Genomic DNA, 17,435 nt, shown 5'->3' with positions numbered 1-17,435 from the left:
TACACGCATGGGAAGGAGTTTATTATAGAAGGAAGAGATTCTTGGAACAGAACCACACGCATTGTGCAAATTAGGGTTTCGGTTTTGGAAGTGTGATTTGGATGATGCTGCTTCTGTCGGGGAGATTCTGATTCCAGTGAAAGGAAGAAAAGGAGAGAGAGATTTTGTTTGTGTGTGCCTTTTTGTATTGAGGAAAAGAGAGAGAGAAAGAGAGAGAGAGAGAGAGATGCAATGCTGGAAGACGAGGGCGAAGTAGGCATTGGAAGGGTCGTCGAGGAGAGCGGTGGCGAGTGGCGGAGATAAGGGTTGGGGAGGAGCGGAAGGTGGGTTTGGAGGAGATGAATTTGTTACTGAAAAGAGGGAAAAGACGGAGCGTGAGGTTGAAGGGGTACAGTCGTGACTTTAATTATGCTTTCGCAAATACATTCTAAGGCGGTTTTATAAATAATCATCGTAGAACAGCTTATTTGAAGATGGGTAAACAAAATCGTCTTTGTTTTAAATTTTAATATTTACAAAAATATCACCGGCATGCTTTATAAGACGGGTCTATGACAATAATCGTCGAAATCACGTCATAAAAAATAGGTTTTTTTAGTAGTGGTGATGTCAGCCATGCTATGGTAGCTAGGATATTTTATGGCAATACATTAATGCCTATCATGCATTATTAATATATTAATGCCAATATTTCACTTCTGCTCACGAGGAAACTAATGGCACTGTGAACATCATCAATGACGAAACTCTTAATAACATGATGGCATGGAAGCTAAAATCATGGCATAATACTACGCTTACCGCAACAGGAAAATGTTAATGTTATATGCACATGATAATAATGTATCTAAAGCTAGATATTTTAAGGGAGCTATTGGTAAGGATGTCTATTCCCGATAGTTGTTATATAGCAAATTAAAAAATTGCTAATATAGGGTGAATAGCAAGATAACATAATATCCCTATTTGATGTGGACTTGCCAAAAATTACGCCACCAAAAGCACCACTGTTTGCTTTCGCGCATATACCGAATACCAGCTTTATGATCAAGTAAATATTAGCACCGATCAGTGGCAGAATATTATAGCATAAGCAGGAAACTAATTGCTTAATGATAGCATGATCACGTACATATGATGTTATAATGGCTTAACATAACAACATACAACATGCTTTTATGTGGACTACACACTTCAACAGTTATCATATATACAACATCGGTTCGTCAACATTTTAATAGTGAAAAAGGTCATCTATAATATTGATGATACTTTTGGGCATAAGGCATTATTGTCATGCCATTACCTATTGTAGGCACTTGCACTTTCTGGCTCTACATATTTTATATAGTGTCCGTGCATCAACATGATAAATATCATGACATAGCATACATGAAATGGACTGTTGGTTTTTGAAAGTAATTGCCATACGATGAGAGATACCAGGCGCATGATATTTATTACTTTTGGCAAAATAATGTGTAACTTTTGCTTTCTCTGTCATGCATTGTGAGTAGATGCCGGAAACTGGGAATTCCTTTCTTTGATGGCTCCTTTATCATCCTTTTTAGGAATTATCTCACAATGCGTTTATAGTAAACATGACATCCCTACATCAACCATCACGTATTGGGGGATATTTTTCTTCTCCAATATGAGGGATTAAACATTGATAGGCATAATTCATGGTATCTGAAGAAATTGAAGAGTGTACAAAAATAATAATCCAATGCTAAGGTTAATTATTATAACACTGTATGAATGATAAGAATTATCCACATATTTCTCACTCAAATTTATTCGTTATAAGAATATATCAAGACTGATACAGTTTAATATGCCGTAAAGGTGAAGTAAGCAATAACGGAAGTAGGAGAGATTGAGCCGTAACTGAGGCGAGTAGCCTCAGTCTCGTTGGGGCACGAATGCGTGAGCAAATAATTTGTAGGATGATTACGAGAGCGTAGTCTCTTGATTAATTTGTGTGGCCGGAAAATTAATTTTTATCGGAACCATGGTAGCTAGGATATTTTATGGCAATACATTAATATCATGCATTATGAGCGCCAAATATTCTTATTAAATTTGGTAAAAAAAATAAATTAGAATGATGTTCTGCCATGAGTTTCTCTCCGAATGATGATGAAATATACCTAAGAAAAGTCTTCGACGTTCAAGGTATAATAATTGGATTAAAAGTTATTTTACCTCAACATTAATAACCCATTTTATAAAGGTAAAATCAGATAATAAAATCTCAAATTTTTTAGTGAGTTAATAAAAATAAGGAAAAATAATTTTATCTTATATTTTCTTTAATAATAAATAATATTTGATTTTATGAAATATTTTTATCTTTCTTATAAAACTTTCTTTTTTTTCTTAATTATATTTATCAAATTCTCTAGATTTTGAGTAGACTATTCAATCAATCACACCAAATACGAATATTTAATGAGTCTGAGTAGTACTCGATCTTTTCAAAGGAAATAGTTTAGTGTCACCAAACATGTTATGAATTATTTTTTTCTTATATGTATATATTTAGAAATTAGAAACAAACTTCAAAAAATTAATTTTAAAATATAAAATAAGTGATTTTTCTATTTTTTTAAAAATATTTTTTCATAAATTGTCTCTTTAATTTTTTTTTTCTTCATTTAAATATTTTCCTTCGTGTTTCTAATAATTTTCTCTCATACATTCTAGTTGTCATAATCTGTTGCGTCATTTTCTCTACTTTCCACATTGGCACAAAAGAATATGGTGAAAAAAACTATCATTCGATTCTATACTTTGGACTTTGGAGTTCAAATCCTAATGAAATTGCCCTCCTCCGCAATCTATCACATCTAAGATTAATTTTTTTTCCTTTAAATTTAGGTTTAAGGAATTATTATGATAAGTAAAGTTTACACACTATCTATTGAAAAAAATAAAGTCTTACATTGATTAAAAATATCATCTTAAATTTATAGAATGTGAATTTGAGCTTAATTTAACCCCAAAAATTAATTTAAGTGGTGATGATTATCCCTCACTTATATACTATATCTTGACTTTAGTTTTAGCATATGTGAGACTTGAGTTTTTTTTCAATATAATCAATTATAAATTATTAAAATAATTATTTTAAAAGTTTATTAACTTAATATATCTAATAGGATGTGATTGAATAATAATATAAAAGACTTTTGATGAGTAAAAATAGTACTTACACAGGAGTAATTGTATCTCACATAGTAGTATATCGTGGACCTAAGTTTCAATATTAAATCATTGAAACTAGTTATATTTCAAGAATAACCAAAATTATTACACTAAACAATTGAGATAATTAAAAGAAGATTGAAGTATTTTTATGATTTTTGATTTTAATAGAAACCAAATTAATTGTCGCAAAAAAAAAAGATTTAAGCAATATTAAAAGCGACTACGGATCATGATTCACTAACACCAATTTTTTCTCAATCTCAATTCTCATGAAATTCCTCCCGTTTAATGATGTTCTTTGCCTTAAATTAATACTTCAATTATCATAGATATATTAATTTAAGTCAAAGGATATAATCAAATCTAGGGATTATCAATTAAGAATTAATTAATTTATTAAAGATTACCCAAACAGTTTGATAATATAATTTGATGTAAAATATTTTCTACCTAAGCCTACCAAACATACGCAGATAATCATCACAGTACATCTGATTAAGCATAAGAATAATCAATTCCAAATAAAAATTAAGTAGAAATAAGGAAGTGAATTAATTAACATAAAACATGAGAAATTCCATTAAGAAGAGATAAATGGGTATAATTGAAGAACTACATTATAACCCTCAAACTAGAGTGACTAGTCGCTCATGATTAAAGCACAACTAGAAAGCTCATATGAAATTAGCATGGACATACCAATAAGGGAAGAATGATTATCACGATCCATCCTTATAGTATTGCCTATGTTCCACAACCGTCAAAACCCTAAAAATACTCCCTAATTGATAAAAATGTCATAAGTCACTTTTATAGACTTCATCCCCCTTATTTATAACTACCTAAGAATAATAACTCATATGAGGCACACTACAACTGTGTTGAAATTCGCCACGACCGTGGTAAAAAACTATGGAGCTAAAGCTCTAGAACATTGTGGAATGAATACGATAATCCTGATGCGGATTACGACAATAATTAATTCACCTCTATCGTCATCGAAAAGCTAACACTATTCAGAAAGGGAGTCTTCATATTATCATGGTTGTCCTGCTTCGGACAATCGTACTAAATGTACCATGGTCATGTGCAAGTGTCAAAGTCTTTAAATCTTTAGATGAAATGTAAATTTTGACTCTTTTTACTAAATGATTATGCTTTTGCATGACAAAATTAACATCCAAACATAAATTTCTAAAAAAAAATGAAAAGAACACAAAAATTCTCACAAAATATCACTTTAAAAGTAATTTATCACTCTTTTTTTTTTTGCTAAATACTCTTTATATATTATCAATATATAAATTATTTACTCTTCTTATTTAATCAAATTATGTATTAAAATATATTCGAATTTATAGTTTTTACATAAAAATATACATCCAAACCCACAAGGATATTTTCTAAAAAATCCATCCAAATCCAATTCAACAATATATATATATATATATATATATATATATATATATATATATATATATATTATTTGCTATCTAACTCATAATCATGACACAGAAAATTAATTAATCTCCAGACTCCCAGGTGTATCATTAATTCCGCAATTGAAAGTTTTGTTAGAGTTTATAATTACCATGTTGTGCTTATCAAAATGGCTACTGCTTGTACTAGTACCTCATGCAAGCTGCCAAGTTTGACATTTTTTTTATATTAGTAAGATGAAGGCAAATCTCTTGCTGAGCAAGTGAGGATTTAAACGTACAAACGCAAGTGGTGCAATAATAGATGTGTAATAATGGAGCGGTACCGCAGCCACACAATGATATGAACAACCAACATGAGGTGAACGAAGAACCTTTCCAATTTAAGATTTTTGATGTTTTGCAAGAATCCAAATGGTGAATGGAAAGGTTGGTCCCAGCCCCCAGGGGTAAGAAAACTTATTGTAAAGTCATGCATCTAAAAGATTTATAACAGAAATAGAAAATATATACTAAAAAGCTAACTTTTTTTTTGGGTGCAAAAGAACCAACATTCCCTACCACTTTTTTGTCGTGTGTTTCTATGAAAAAAAACAGCAATAAACTTTTTTATTTCTAAAATTTATTACAAATAACCAAACTTTATTGATTTCAATTCTAATTTAATGAATCTTATTTATAATATTGTAATTTATAATAAATTTTAGGTTTAAATATGTTTTTAGTCATTTAAAGTTGAATCATTTTCTTTTTAGTCCTCCAAATTTAAAGTTAATTTTTTTAGTCCTTAAAATCTATAAAATACTCTTTTTAATCCTTCTATACAACATGGCTCAAACATAAAATAAAATATTCACAATTTGTGACAACTTTTGATTGTGAAAATTTAATTTTCTATTTTATATTTTAAATTACACTTTTGGTGATTAAAAGTTGTCATAATCTAAGTTAGTGAAAAAAAATAAAAACTCATTCATCGCTTTAAAAATTACTTTAATTTTTTTATTGACTTGATTTTAGCAATTTCAAATCACCAAAAAATCGTACTTTGAAATATAAAAAATAAAATTAAATTATGATGATAAAAAATAAGAACATTTTGCAGATTTAATGAACTTAAAAAAACAATTTTAAATTTGAAGAATTAAAAAAAGTGACTCACATTTAAGAGATTAAAAACATATTTAAACTTAAATTTTAATTAATAATAAAATATGTATTAAAAAGTGTATTCACTTATATTTATTTAGAAAAAAAAAATCACACATATTTTTAATAAATTATACACGTCTTTCTGGTTATGTTTGTTTGAGTGACTGGTATGCTACTATTATGAGGTCACCGGAATTCTATACTCTTGGTCTTGGGTGTCTATAAAAAATATTTTAATGTCCAATCAGTTCCTATATTTCAATATAAATAATAAGGCCAGGGTTGGAACAGAACATACTTAAAGCTCCTAAAGACTAGGAAAAATATTTGGGCCAGGTAGGAAGAGGAAAGGCCCAATAATAATGGGTACTGTAATATAGGTTGCTACCTGTTGCTACCTGCACTCCCATTTTGCTTCCTGCACTCTTTTCGTAATGTATATTAACTTTCCAAATTGGAAGGAAAAAAGAGAGTGCATTCCAAAATGTAACTTCACATTTCAAAATGGACATTCGACAAGAAGAACAAACTGTAGAAAACAACATGAGATGTGTAGAAAGCAATGACTTGTAATATAATGGGGAGATGTCATAAAGTAGAAACCTGAATAAAACACTGGGCAAAACATTTGAATCCTACACATCTCAATTTTTAAACATTCTCAAACTACCCACTTCATATTATATCTTTTCTCTTCCTCAGCATGCTACTCCACGAGGGAGTCCCACCCGTTCTTGTACTTCATTTGTGTTTGCTCTGTCATTAGGTCTTCCTCTTCGTCTCCATTTGTGCCGACTCCACCATTGATTTCTTCCAACTACATAGCTCCGGTGAGGTTGGGTTGACGTGCAAGTGCATTTTCGCCTTTTTTATACTAAGCTTTTATTTTATGGACAATCCTTTCCAGAAGATGAATAGTGACAACTGTATTCATAACTGGTATTCCAAAAGCTTTTATTTTTGGTTAGGGAATGATCATTCAGGAACACAACTTTCATTTAGAATAGGTGTTTCATAATAGTAAAACAAAGCTTCCGGAATACTTGTTACAAAAATATGTTTTTTTTTTTACATACAATTCGAAATGTTGATTCCGGAATACTTGTTACAAAAATATGTTTTTTTTTTTACATACAATTCGAAATGTTGATTGCATTTTTTGGAACACCTATTTTGGAATCAGAAAGCCTATTCCTTTGTTCTAGAATGACTATTCTCTAAGCTATTCTAGAATAAGAATAATTGTTCCAAAAATCTATTCCAAAAGGTAAAATTTACCTTTTAGAATGATCATTTCAAAATGGAGATTCCAAATAAAAGGATTATTTTTATCCACAAAATGGAGATTCCAAGTGAAAGGATTATTTTTATCCACACAAATAAAATGAAAGATGCGCGATACAAGTTGGAAGGTAATTTTAATTATTAACTTTTATTTAATATAAATAATATGAAAAAAGAATTAAAGATGATACAGACAGTGATAAGTCATAGCATTAGACAAAATAGTTAAAATTCATACTGGCTAAGTTAATATCTGGTGTTTTATGTATTTGTTAGTGAATGAAATTAAAAAAGAAAAAAGGATCATTCAGTTCAGTTCAGTCCAGTCCAATAGATCCAAATTCTATGATGGATGAAAATAAGTTTTAGATGATACTGCCCATAAGGCATCTCTTCTCATCACTACGTGTACAAGAACGCGCAAAATGTTTATTGTTGAAATGGTTCCCACGGAGCCTAGAACCAATCTTCAAAACCTTACACGTACTACACATTTTTTTTTTTTTGAAGAGAATGTAAACAAGCAAACCAAAATGTAAAAACATACAACATGACAATATATACTATATAAACTGCATGCGTCTATATATACTAATATTGTTGTATCATAGATCACGTTTTAATTATTTCTTGCGGCGCTCCACATTGACGACACCCTCTTCATCGAAGCGTCCTACATCGTTGAAGGTCTGTCCCGCAATCTGGTCGGCGGCTTTCAGCGTTTCCGCAATTGCCCCTGGTCGACTCTCTTCCACTTTCACCACCACCTTGTCTCCACGGCCCCCATACCCTTCTTTACCTTGAAGCTTTGGCTCTTCCATTTTCCTCCTTGCAGTTTCACCTGCACCACTCACATTTTCCTGCATCACATCACATCCACAAAAACTATTCAATTTTCTCAAACATCAACAACTAGTATATGCACATTAATGTACCCATGTATAATCAGAGTGACGGATTCAGAAAGTTCAAATACATAAAATTAGGAAAACAAAACATACACATTCATGGCAGTGCAGATAAGTAACGACCTAGATTGTTAATAAATAAGTACAACTAGTTTTTAGGTTTTCAATCTTATAAGTGATTTTAGTCCCCTCATCTCATATATCAAAATATGGAGAGAGAAAGTGTTTTTCATCCTCAACCTTCTTCATTAGTGGCATTCGAAGATTCATGATTAAAATCTACTCTTCTGCCACACTTCACACCATTGCATCTACTTATCTAACACATTTTCAGATATATGTGGTGAGATTCATGGACAAAATGTACTTACATCAGCACATTTCAGATATATGCATATTAAAAATGATAACTTTTTAGTCCTTTAAGCAGACGAGGACGAAATCCACTACATTCCACAGATACATGCACCATTTTAAAGAGAATAAAAGTAATTTCAACTAATCTCGAAGGAAAAATAAACAAATTATCCTTTAAAAGATGCAAAGTTGAGACCTTGGTGTTCTCCTTTGCCTGTGCAATTTTCTGCTTCGCCGCATCCGTTGTCTCAGCGGTCCTGTCCTTCGCTGCATCCTTCATCTCCAAAGCCTTATTCTTCGTCACTTCCGCGGTCTCCGCGGTCTTGTTTTTCGCGGCCTCCGCCGTCTCCGCGGCTCTGTCCTTGATCTCCCCCGCCTTATTCTTCGCCGCCTCCACGGTCTCCGCCGTCTTTTTCTTTGTTGCCTCCTTCATCTCCCCTGCCTTATTCGCCGTCGCCTCGGCGGTCTCCGAAGCCATCTCTTTAGTTTCCTCTTTCTTGCCGCTCAAGTAACCCACGGCCCTCTTCGCCGCATCCGAAGCCGTGTCCTTCAGCTCCCCAAGCTTCCCCAACGTCGTATCTTTCCCCTCTTTCGCCTTCTCCGCAGTGTAATCCTTATACTCTCCCATCTTATTCACAGTGGCATCTTTCCCCTCTTTCGTTTTCTCCGCAGCATAGTCCTTATACTCTCCCATTTTATTCACAGTAGCATCTTTCCCCTCTTTGGCTTTCTCCGCAGCATAGTCCTTATACTCTCCCATCTTATTCACAGTAGCATCTTTTCTCTCCTTAGCTTCCTCCGCAGAGTAATCCTTGTATTCTCCACCCTTCTCCATCGTCGTCTTCTTCGCTTCCTTCGCTTTCTGCGAAGCATAATCTGTGTACTCTCCAGCTTTTTCCATCGTTGCATCTTTTGTTTCCTTGGCCTTCTGAGAAGCGTAATCTGCGTACTCTCCGACCTTGGAACCGGTTTTGTTGTTGTTGTTGTCCGTGGCAGAATCGTAGATATCATGAGTCTTTGTGGCTGATATGTCCCTTACTTCCCCCGTTGCCGACACGTCATCGGGCTGAATGTTAACATCGTGAATAACCTCTGTATTACTGTACGCGTTATTCGTAGCTTCTTTCTTGCCAACGACAGCTTCCTTGGCGTTCTCGTAGGTGTCTTGCACCGCCTTAAACATGGACCCGATTACACCACGTTTTTGTTGATCTTCCTGATGATGTTGTTGTTGTTGTTGTTCAGCAACAACACCGAAATCACGGTCTCTTCTTTCTCTGTTGACTTGTTCGAGTTCTTTGGCAGCAACTTTCGCAGCTGCCTCAGCTCGCTCCTCTTGTTTCTTGGACGCCATTGAAAAATTGTTTAGTTCTTAACACACTACTTTTCACTCAAGTGGAACACTTTTGTGTAGATATTGAGATTGAGATGTGGAGGAATGGAAGGAGGGTTTGATAATTTATATATAGGTGAGGGTTGTGTTGTGAGTGACACGTGTGCTTGGGAGGTGTGACACGTTGTTATGAGATGCTCTTTTGGTGGTGACATGTGTCTTAACGATTGAAAGCATCTAATAATGAAATGTAACGTAAAAGATCTGTGTGAGCTTAGGAATGAGATATATATTTGGAAATCGGTGTTGTTATCGGTCACTCGGTCCCTTACCTTCCCTAGAAGGTGGCAGCGTGTTGGGGGAAGGAGTAACCAAATCCAAGTCAAACGATTCCATCCTTGTCTAAATGTGCATCCCACTCGAGTGGTGAAATTAAAATCAAAACGATTCCAACCTTGTTTAAACGTGCATCTTTTTTTAAATTTTCACCAACTATTTAATATAAGTAAAACAATTAATTATTTTAAATTTTAAAATATTAATGAATTACTCATGTTTTTAACATAAAATTTCATGAGCTTGAATTCCATCGAACTTTCCTTTTTTTTTTTCTTCTTTTCTAAGTATTAGTGTTCTTATGAAAAAAATTAACAAAATAAAATTTTCAAAAACATAAAAAAAACAAAATAGAAATTTTAAAATTTAATGTAATAAAGTAAAAAAAAATTACTAAAACATAATAAACTAAAAAGCAACGTTTAACCAAAAAATAAAGAGACTAAAGAAATGTAAAAAAATGAGACAAAAGATCACTGCTGAACTTATTGTAAGTTTCGTTGGTTTACAAATTTTCATGAGTTTTATTTTTCTGACCTGTATTTAACATAACTCTAGCTCCATATTACTGTCTATGTTCCAAAATGACTATAATTTTAACCTTTAAAAAAATATTTAAATTGGTTGATATTGAAATATTCAAAATATTTATTCTAATTTTCACATATATATATACATAATGTTGTTTTAAAAAATTTACTAATATATTTATTGAAATTAAGAGAGAAAACAAGAATATTCTAATAATTAAAATTATCCCCCAACTAAATATTAATTCTCTTAAAATATTTATTTTCTAGTTTTGTGTAAAGAAAATCTTAAACATTAGTTAATTTGGGATGGAATAATGAAAGGGCATCATTGTCTATGAAGTAATTTATTAAACATGAAGCCATAAGTCACAACTTAAGAGTCATTGATCATCACGGACTCTGAAGTTGAGTCTCCTAAGCCACACAGAATGAAGGATCATGTGAAACACATCGAATCGCTTGGGTGGAGAATGAACCTCAAAGTGTCTTCTAATTTGTCCTACTCTTCTCTGCATTCTTATATGCTGCCTTGGGGAAATACTCATCAAAATGTCCTTCAAGATGGGTATGTCTTTCACTGAAAGCTCAACTGAGAACGACTTCCAATTCAAAACGTCACTAAAAGGAGGAACATAGTGCTCCGAAATGAGCACAGGAACACACCCTGTGTAAATTGCTTCCACCACTCTAGGGCTAGCGACCTCATACCCACTAGGGCAGAGGCAAAACTTGCTCTTCCTCAACATGCCATAGTAAGAAACACCCTTTGGGAGGTACTTGTGAACTTGAATATCTTCATCCTTGTTTTCCCAATGCTCAAGAAGAATTGGCCTAATGGGGCCATGAACTCCCCCAGCGAAGAAAGCCAAAATTGAACGTTTAGATGCAGATGGCCCACCAACGAAACCATTTATTGAACCGGTTTGGAGATTGATTTCAGGAAATGAAACATCCTTTGCAGGCTTGAATCCTTCAGAGGTGTTGGCATTGCAAAGTACTCGAATAGAGTTCTTGTGCAGGTAAGGTAAGGAGAATGATGCTTCTGGCCCCTACACATAATAAAAAAAAGACAATAACAAAATTAATTAGTGAAATTTTCATACCTCAAATTATTAAATAAATAATACATGCAATCGCGTCTGTCCAATCACAAACTATTAAATACAGTAAGTTTATTGACTTTTTAATAATAATTATTTTGAAAATTATATTAAAAATAATTTTTGATTGATTAATAATATAAAAACTTTTACAATTATAATTTTTTTAATTATGTTTTTGATACAAAGTATTTATCAATTTTATTTCAATTTTATTGATAACTAATTTTTGTCAAAAAGAACTTAACTTATCACTTTTAATGAAATTTATTCTTTCAAATCATGTTTTTTTTAGTACACAAGACTTAAACTCAAAATTTTATTTAAAAAAATCAAAAAACCTTACTTAAAAGGATCAAGTCAAGTACCACTTAAACCATAGACTTGTTGGTATTAAAATATAAATTATTTATGCATTCTAAATCAACAATGTAGGGAATGATGAATTAGTGGTGCTGAGGTATGTTTACCCAGTCATGGCATGCAAGCATGAAGTGATCAGCTCCAAGGCTTCTATTCCAATAAGGGTATCTTGTAGCAATGAGATTGACATAGTCTATGACTGTTTTTTTAATAGGGCCAAAGTCACGTGAGTCTCTTTCATACACAAATCGAACCATCATTACTACACTAAAAGGAAGGAAAAACACATGTGCTTTCTTGGGATCTTTAGTTCGAAAATGGTCATTCATTTCAATAGCATGTATGAAGTTACCCTCCATGGAGTATATGCTTTTGCAAGGTCCATTGTGGAAAACTGGAGTCTCCCCTTCTTCGTACACAAATACTTTGAACTGTTTCTCCATTTCTAAGTAGCTCCTGTCATAGCAATTTTTCAAGGAGTGATTTGTTATGAGCAGTGAATTAATATAGCAAAAAAAATGCATGTAACATTGTTCACTTATTGTGCTTGTGGTATTGAAAGAATTGTTGTGCACATTTGACCATTCTCCAATATTGATTGGGATTTTTGTATACTATTACTATGCAAATTTGTAATTGGTCATTGTGAAGAGCAGTGCATGGCATAGTGCATTATGTACCTGTGAAATGCCTTAGCATTCCAATACATTGGACCTGTTGGAACATAATCTGAATCTAGTGTTCGATTCCTGTTTCTGGCTTCTCTGATTGCAGCTCGAGCTTGTGCTAGAACAACTTCGGTTCTATCTAAGAAACTGAACTTTCTTTTCTGCTTCAGTCTTGGGTGAGATTCATCTGGTTTATTCACAGGAGCTAAATTGAACTCGGGTTTGGAGACATTGAAAACTTCAGTTTCTTTCTGTTCAAAAAAACGCAAGTCATTAACTTTTGTTAAACTGTCAAATATGCTTAGATTTCAATTTAAATGACAATTTGATATAAAGAATTATCTAATTCTCATTCTTGCTCCAAAACCAATAAAAAATTATCATTCACTTAATCACAAAGCATAAGAAGAACAATTAATAAAAATATATATTAAGAGATTGATCACTCTCAACAAATATTTTTACACACTTTTTTACACACAGGTCATAAATCAAATTCATGATTACATACTTAAAAGACAAGATTATTTATCATGCCACATACCATGCTGAAGGGACAAGGTTACTTCCACATTTAAGGTAATACAATAATTATTGCTGAATATATATTTATTCTTAGAAAAGTTATAATCTCACCTTCAATCATTATTTATTCCATAGAGGAAGGGGTTGAGAAAATTTATTTCCATTGGGCTGGAATCCATGCATCATGCGAGTAAAAATTTATATTTATTCTCCCAGGTCCCAACTACCCATTACACTCACTACACTCTAATTCACGTAAATATTGAACTCATACCAGATTAATTGTCCCATGTTGGTAAATCAATACACAACAGCAATTAGTATGAAAAAATAGCTAGTGTGCAAACATATATTCTTGCTAACAATTTCTGTTATTTCAATTGACCCGATATTTGCCTTAAAATCAATCAATATTTTTTTTACAGTTTTATAATATGAAATTTGCTTCTTTTAATTCTTGGTGTCACCCTTGAATCGTACATGCAGTTGTATTTGTTTTTTTTTTTTAATGGTGATCCTCAGTGCAAAAAATAATAATAATTTTAACACAATACTGATATTTTATTAATTATAATATACATATTACTGAAAAAAAAAATGTGCATCAAACACATCTTTAATTATTCCTAAGATTATCAAAAAGATTCCAACCCAACTTTAATAGTTAACCAAACACATTTATCTAAAAATACCTAGGTATAGCATTCTCATAGTATATTCTCACGAATAATCTTTATGAGAATCAAGAAATAATCCGTAAAACAAATGCTTTTAACAATTTTTTTTAAAAAAATAATAAGCCTGACACTCTAATTAATTTTTTTTGGTGTATTGACACCCTAATTAATATTACACCACAGAAAAGATAATTACTTCCATTAAAATTAATTCACATAATATGCAACTGATTTGGAAAGATCAAATTTTTTCCAAACAATTATAAATACAACTCAAACACATTTAAAATGTGCAATCATGATTTTAAAGACATTTAATGTATCTCATACTCCTCTCTTTATTCCATTAAAGATTAAATTCTAATTTTGTTGGTCCCATTAATTTTCTAAATTATGGTCCTTCTAATTTTAAATTGTAACATTTAATTTTCCAATTTTACAAATTAATGATTTTGATTCATCTGTTAGATTATTAACTAATAATTGTGAATAATAAAGTTATTAAATTAATTATAAATTAGTAAAAACCATTATATTCATAATTATTAGTTAATAATCTAATAAATGAACCAAAATCGTTAATTTTTAAAATCAGGAGGATCAAACATTCTAATTAAAAATCATGAAAACAAAAATCATGTATTTGAAAAATTAACCAAACCAAAAGTTTCAATTTAGCCTGACCAAAAATAAGGAAATGTTACTGGTGCTATAAGGGAACTCATTAAGAAAGAAAAAAAAGAAAAAAAATTTATTTGAATGCAAAAAAATGAACTTCCTCTGATTTTAAAATGAACAAATGAACTCCCACATGATTTCCAATAAAATCTTTTACCTTTTATTTTCTTAATTAATGTTCTTAGAACAATTTATTAATTTTTCTTGAATTGTATAAAAAATCTAGGACGATAATTATTATGGGATGAAGGGTATTCTTAACTCTTAAGGCAGTTCATATTTTCAAATCCAAGTGAATATTAATTACAAATCTTCCTACAAAATCTTACTAAATATAAAAATATTAAAAAAAATTACGTTCTAAAACATAAAAAAATATTTTTTAATTAATACTTTTTCTATAAAATATTTTTAGAAAGGTTTACCAAAAAAATATAAAATTACTCAACCCAAATACGGGATCTAGATCGAAAGTACAAACAGAGAGGCAGGGCTTTCTTCACAAATAAAATAAAAGAAAACATTTAGCATTTTAACAAAAGAAATAATAGCTAGGGAAATGCTCCAAAAGTCACACTACAAGACAAGCTGCGTAATTTACAAACTTACGAAAGGGAAAGAGGGAAAAGAAAGAATAATCCAGAACTTTATGCCTGAAATTCGCAACTAAGTTGTTCCTATATGATTGGTACATAAATTAAGCAACGATTAAAAAGTAACATCCAATTTACAAAAACAACTCTGCGTTAGTTCAAATCCTTTCATTGACAAAGAACAAATTGGCAGTTCCATGGCAAAGTAAAGCAACAACAATACGAAAATTCTTAATTTTTTGTTTTTTGAAATTGGTCCAGATAAACCTTATGACTAATTTTTGTAAAAATAAAATAAAATAATTGACCATTTTTAATGAAGTCTTTCTTTTTAACTTTATTTTCATCTGTAAATTAAGCTCAAACATGAAATTTTCGTTAAAGAGACTAAGTTCCACTTAAACTTAACTAACAAGATATAAGTTCATTGGGTTTTTGTTGCAAGATGATGCTGTAATACTTAATGGCAATACTTCTGCCATAAAAGAAATAATACCAAAAACATACATCACTATAATTATAACACAGCAAAATATTTGTATACAAAATGCTTGCCAAGTGTTTACCCATAAGAGAAAGAAAAAAGAAAAAAAGAAAATGAAAAAGCATGACGGACATAAGAGGAGAATCAGGAAATTACAAAGCATGTAATGTGAGTGCATGTGCTCGAGAATTATCACTGTTGGACGCAACATAGAACAGCGGGAAGCGTATTAGAGTAGAATTTGGAAGAAAAGCATCTGTGAGTACAAAATTTCGAGTTTCGTTAGCTTGTAAAGGCTAAAGACTAAACTCTTATTTTGGATAGCAGTTATAGAGTTAGCTCTAGTCACCCATGACCCATCATTACTCTTCTCAAAGTAAGAAGAAATGTCGCGTTCTCCTGGTTTTGAGAAATAATCTTTGACACAAAATCTATTTCAAGAACCTAATGAAAGATGATTTTTCTTTTTTTAACAGTGTAACGAAAATATAAGAAATAAAATAATTTTATATTATCATATAATCACCTATTATTATTGGTATGATTTTTAAGTCAATATTAATGAAAATCAATAGTATGTGATTAAACAATAGTCTATAATTATTTTAGACTATTAATATATATATATATATATTATTTTTTATTTTTTAAAATAAGTTAATTCAAAACCATTATTATTAATCATTGGAAAAAATATTAAGTGAAAGATAATTAAATAAAAACGGGTGGCATTAATTACATTTGTTTATTTTTTAAATATAATAACTTCATCTAATCTTTGCATTAATTAACGAAAAAAATAATTTATATACTTTCTGTGTAAAGCAATTTTATTTAATTATAAACTATCATAAACTTTTTACTTTATAATAATTATTTATACTCACAGTATATAATCACTGGACTCTTAGTTAATTCTCTAAGGGATGTTTCTACACAGATTAAAGATCTTGCTAAGAAAATGTAAATTAAACAGTAAAATTAGAATTGAAAGAAAATCGATCACCATTACCAAAGCAGAGAAATTAAGAAAGAGTGAAAGAAGTGAGGTCTTACAGATTGATGAAGTATTTGTGAAGAGGAATTTGAAGAAGAAGGAAGAGGAGTAAATGAGACAGAACAATCTGCAATGAAGCCCCATCTGCAAAGGCTTGGACCCTTCACAGAAGCAAAGCCAACAACCACAATGAGAGGCACCAAGAACAAGAGCTTCAGTGTTGAAAATGCTTCTGAACCCCACCATGCACAGCAATTCCATCTGCTACTACAACCCATATTGAGAATTTGTGAAGAATTAATTGGGACAACTCAAGACTCTATTTAACAAAGCATCACACTTTTCATCACTACTCTTGGCACAGCTGGCTGGTGAGTTTCTTTAACTACAGTTACATTTGATAGCTGCAGAATTCATGCATGTAGCTGTTTTGTCTCTTTTTGCTACCAAAACAGTAGAGAGAGAAATTGAGAGGGGTAAGGAAACATGGGATCCAAAACTGTCTGGTAGGGTGGTGGGGTTATTATATATTAAATATAAAATCTGATTTAACTTTGAAATATTAATATACGACACTCTTTAGTGTATATATTTATTAATCTTTTATCCATTTATAAATTTTTACTCCAAAATTAACTTTTTGATTTTCTTTTGATTCAATAACTTAAACTAGCTCATTTAATAAAGAAAAGAGAATAGTAAAATTTAATTTCAATAAAGAAAAAGCACACGAATTGAAAAGTGAGAATTCAACCGTTTTTATATTAAAGCTCTTTTTATTAATTTTAAATTAAT

General features: G+C 31.2%; 2 protein-coding genes across 2 annotated transcripts; both read right to left on the bottom strand.

The window, feature by feature from the left end:
- Positions 1 to 7,419: 7,419 nt before the first annotated feature.
- LOC114381944 (late embryogenesis abundant protein ECP63-like) lies at positions 7,420 to 9,779 on the bottom strand. The gene is made up of 2 exons (XM_028341176.1): positions 8,550 to 9,779; positions 7,420 to 7,948 (listed from the first exon to the last, which is right to left on the bottom strand). Exons 1-2 carry the CDS (start codon positions 9,705 to 9,707, stop codon positions 7,712 to 7,714), a joined length of 1,395 nt encoding a protein of 464 aa, XP_028196977.1. The 5' UTR covers positions 9,708 to 9,779; the 3' UTR covers positions 7,420 to 7,711.
- Positions 9,780 to 10,867: 1,088 nt separating this feature from the next.
- Positions 10,868 to 17,139, bottom strand: LOC114381874 (probable glycosyltransferase At5g03795). Its single transcript, XM_028341099.1, has 4 exons — positions 16,700 to 17,139; positions 12,699 to 12,937; positions 12,126 to 12,474; positions 10,868 to 11,604 (listed from the first exon to the last, which is right to left on the bottom strand). The coding sequence occupies exons 1-4, from the start codon at positions 16,916 to 16,918 to the stop codon at positions 10,936 to 10,938; spliced, it is 1,476 nt and encodes a 491-aa protein (XP_028196900.1). The 5' UTR covers positions 16,919 to 17,139; the 3' UTR covers positions 10,868 to 10,935.
- Between the last annotated feature and the right edge of the window lie 296 nt (positions 17,140 to 17,435).

This window comes from Glycine soja, chromosome 13, assembly GCF_004193775.1.
Source record: "Glycine soja cultivar W05 chromosome 13, ASM419377v2, whole genome shotgun sequence".
NCBI classification, from domain to species: domain Eukaryota; kingdom Viridiplantae; phylum Streptophyta; class Magnoliopsida; order Fabales; family Fabaceae; genus Glycine; species Glycine soja.
This window is presented reverse-complemented; position numbering and strand designations above follow the sequence as displayed.